Below are 3,191 nucleotides of genomic sequence, written 5' to 3'. Positions count from 1 at the left end.
GAAAGAGCGAAGTAAAGAAGTATATAAAGAACATTAGAGAGCAATACTGTATTCACATAAAAACAGACAACAGTAGTTTTCAATGCAACTGAAACATCCCTTTGTGAGCATAAAGGCCCAAACTATAACTTTTAAAAGTAAGTACTCAGACCTATTTCACTGTGAAATTATAACCTTCCAGATGTTAACAGAGGAAGGTAAAAATGTGCAAGGACACATCCACTTTCTCCCAGCTACTAAAAAATTTAAGTAGCAATGTAGGCCTGTCCTCAAATGATTAAAAACACAGAGTCATCCTTCCGTTCAGTTGAAAAAGATAAAAAACAAACCAAACAAAACCAGTATGGAAAATAAGCCTGGAGTTATCCATCATAAAATAAAGTCCACAAAGCTTAGACCAGGGGAGGGAAAGAATATAACATACAACTCCTTACATCATCCTCTTGCAAAGAAGGCAAATTAAGAGACCTTCACAACGACTCCTTTTCTCGCTCACTCCTCAGGCCCCTAGGTTCTGCGGAATCCTCTTTCCTTGCTCACACACCAAAATGAAAGCCTCTCCACATTGATCAGACATCGCTGTACTATAATCTAATCTACAGAAAAATCACAGACTATAATCCACCCCTCTAAACCTTAAACTCTAGATGCAGGGACAGCAAGGACCCCAAAGAACGTGTGATGAAAATTCCCATTGCTTTTCCAGCAATAGCACCCACTGAACAGAGCATCTTAGTAATGACTCTCTGAAAGAGACTTACCTCTTCTATTCACTAGCATGCTTAGGGTCTGCTGATCAAAAAGGTTTCATGCATATTTTTAATCTCTCGTTTTAAATAATTCAAGAGATGAGTTCATTAGTTCAGAAGTCTCAATCTGAACATGTTACAACCTTTCTCACCATTCATATCATCCATAGAGACCCAGCAACAAATCAAGAAAACGGCCGAAATCCTCACAAACTGTTTGTGTAACAACCATACCATAATAAGCAAATCTAAGCCTAAACCAAAGACTGGCAGTTCCCACCGGTGACACATAAAACAGGCATTTCATTATTGCTATAATGAAACTCCAGGGAGCGTGGCTAACAAGACGTGAAAGTGCTCAGCTGCACCTCACGCCTTGTAATTCTCCAAAGGTGCGATTACCACTTCTCTCTTGGGCATTATTGTTGGCTTCCAATTATAATGCTCCTTTTGGGAATTAAACAAATACACCCTAACGTAAGTGTGTCAATACTGCAAGGAAATGTACACTTTTACTGCAGATGTAGAAAAATGCCACTTTAAAAAAAGTAATATAGAAAACGAATTCAAGAGCACATAAACACAAACCTTAAACACAGAGGAGAACAAGATACAGTGGGGGTTCCCCCCACCTTCAATCACTTGGAGACTTAAAGAGACACCTAGGCTTGTCTACACAGTAATCATTATGTTTCACTGCAAGTTACTGAACTCAGCAGAGAAAATTTGGCAGAGTTATCGTGACTGTATTACATATGGAATCAGCCTGGGTTAAAATGGTCCTTTCTGTCTGTTATACAGAATCTGTCTGTTAATTGCTTAAAAAAAAAAAAAAAAAAAAAAAGGCTTTTAAAAACTACATTTTTACCTAAAGAACACCAACAAAATTGTTATCATTTTGAAATTAATTGTATTTCACGGCATAAATACATACCTCTTTAGATCCAGCAAACAGTGGAATGTCATGAAATGGGGAAATATATTTACCATCTGCATTCTCTGAAAAACAAAACAAGAAACAAGCATTACAAATCTAAAGATATGTCTTAAGATGTTGGTATTACTAACTATTATGCATTACAGAAATGTATGATATGCCACAATTATGCATCAGTTAAACTTTTTCTGAAGTTTAATTCCAAGGACTAGAAAATAACCTACTCGTAGGACAAGGAATTTGATTGTTTGACAAGGATTCATTAGAATCAAAATTATTCAATACCACACTTCTCTTCTGACTACCTGGCAATACAAGCTACGTAAAGATGAGAAGATCCTTTCATTCTCTTTTCTTCTCCTCCCCGGCAATACACAACCATTAATGGAGAAAAAAATACCAAGGGAACCTCATTTCCATGAGTGATCAGTGAATTCATCTGGGTTTCTAGCAATGCTGCCCTTGTGACTTTACTGTATTTCTAATAAACTGAGTTTCATGACCACAAAAAGAAAATCCCCCAACATAGTAGGCCAAAGTGTGACCAAGAGAGTAAGTGAGGGATTGGATAATTGCTCAGGGCCTAGAAATAAAACACCACGCCTCGAAACCAGCAAAAATTTACATTAACTTAACAGGGGCCCAATCTGCACCTCAGCCTTGCTCCCACTGTAGAAAGGAACAAAATTCACTGGAGTGGGTGCTTAAGCTTTTCAAATTACTCGGAAACTTTTCAACATAGCCCAAGTACTGCATCAAAACAGAAACATCAACAACAATATAAAGTGCTAACACAAATCTCAAGGAGTTTCTCCTCTGCTAGCACCCCTATTCACAGTAAAGGAAAAAGCAGACAAGGGACTTCATTTAGCTTTGGACTGTACTTTGACCACCTCAGCAAAGAGCAGTACATGGCGGTTGTTTTTGCAACTCCTGGAAGCCTCCCAGATGCTCCTCCCAAATAAAACAAAGTTTAGTGGTAGGCTGCTTATTCCCACTAACTAAAGTGATTCTCTCTAGATGAGCTCCTGCACTGGCAGCCCCCTGAGGACTGAGCACAAGGGAGCCCTGGCACGGTACTGCTGACAGGGTACATGACGCCTCCGCTTCTCTCACACCAGCAGACGTCAGAATTAACTGCTTGTAAGTCAATGGACCAAAAATGTACAAAACTACTGCTAGAGAAGTGGCATACAAATAGACAACATTGTTACTAAAATGCATAATACTGAGACTGCCAGCTCTCACTGGGTTTTGAGAAGCCTCCTGGAGCGCTGCCCATGCCCTCCCGGTGCCACTTGCTGCTGCTGGCCCCACAGGCCCCTCGGGGCAGCAGCCCCATGTTTTGGATACCAGCCTCCCCTCACCGTGACGTTTCTGGAGGGAGGGCTGGCCTGGTCACCAGGGCCAGGCCATGCTCCCACTGGGCTGTCACACAGCAGCGAGGCGAGGTGAGGCAAGGCGAGGCTCCCACGGCCAAGGCTGTCCTCGGCGTCTCACAGCAC

At 41.1% G+C, this 3,191-nt stretch overlaps 1 protein-coding gene across 1 annotated transcript in view; it reads right to left on the bottom strand.

Moving 5' to 3' along the window:
* Nucleotides 1–1,748, bottom strand: part of LOC104074868 (inorganic pyrophosphatase 2, mitochondrial-like) — a gene marked incomplete at its 5' end in the record, with an annotated part of 36,546 nt that extends 34,798 nt beyond the window's left edge. Inside the window, one exon of the mRNA XM_009575159.1 lies at nucleotides 1,684–1,748. Coding sequence (XP_009573454.1) covers nucleotides 1,684–1,748 — 65 coding nt within the window. The remainder of the gene's footprint in view (nucleotides 1–1,683) is intronic.
* Nucleotides 1,749–3,191: the final 1,443 nt, after the last annotated feature.

The sequence above is a fragment of the Fulmarus glacialis genome, unplaced genomic scaffold (genome assembly GCF_000690835.1).
Source record: "Fulmarus glacialis isolate BGI_N327 unplaced genomic scaffold, ASM69083v1 scaffold9413, whole genome shotgun sequence".
Lineage (NCBI taxonomy): Eukaryota > Metazoa > Chordata > Aves > Procellariiformes > Procellariidae > Fulmarus > Fulmarus glacialis.
Note: the sequence above shows the minus strand (reverse complement) of the source record. Positions and strands in the feature narration are given on the sequence as shown.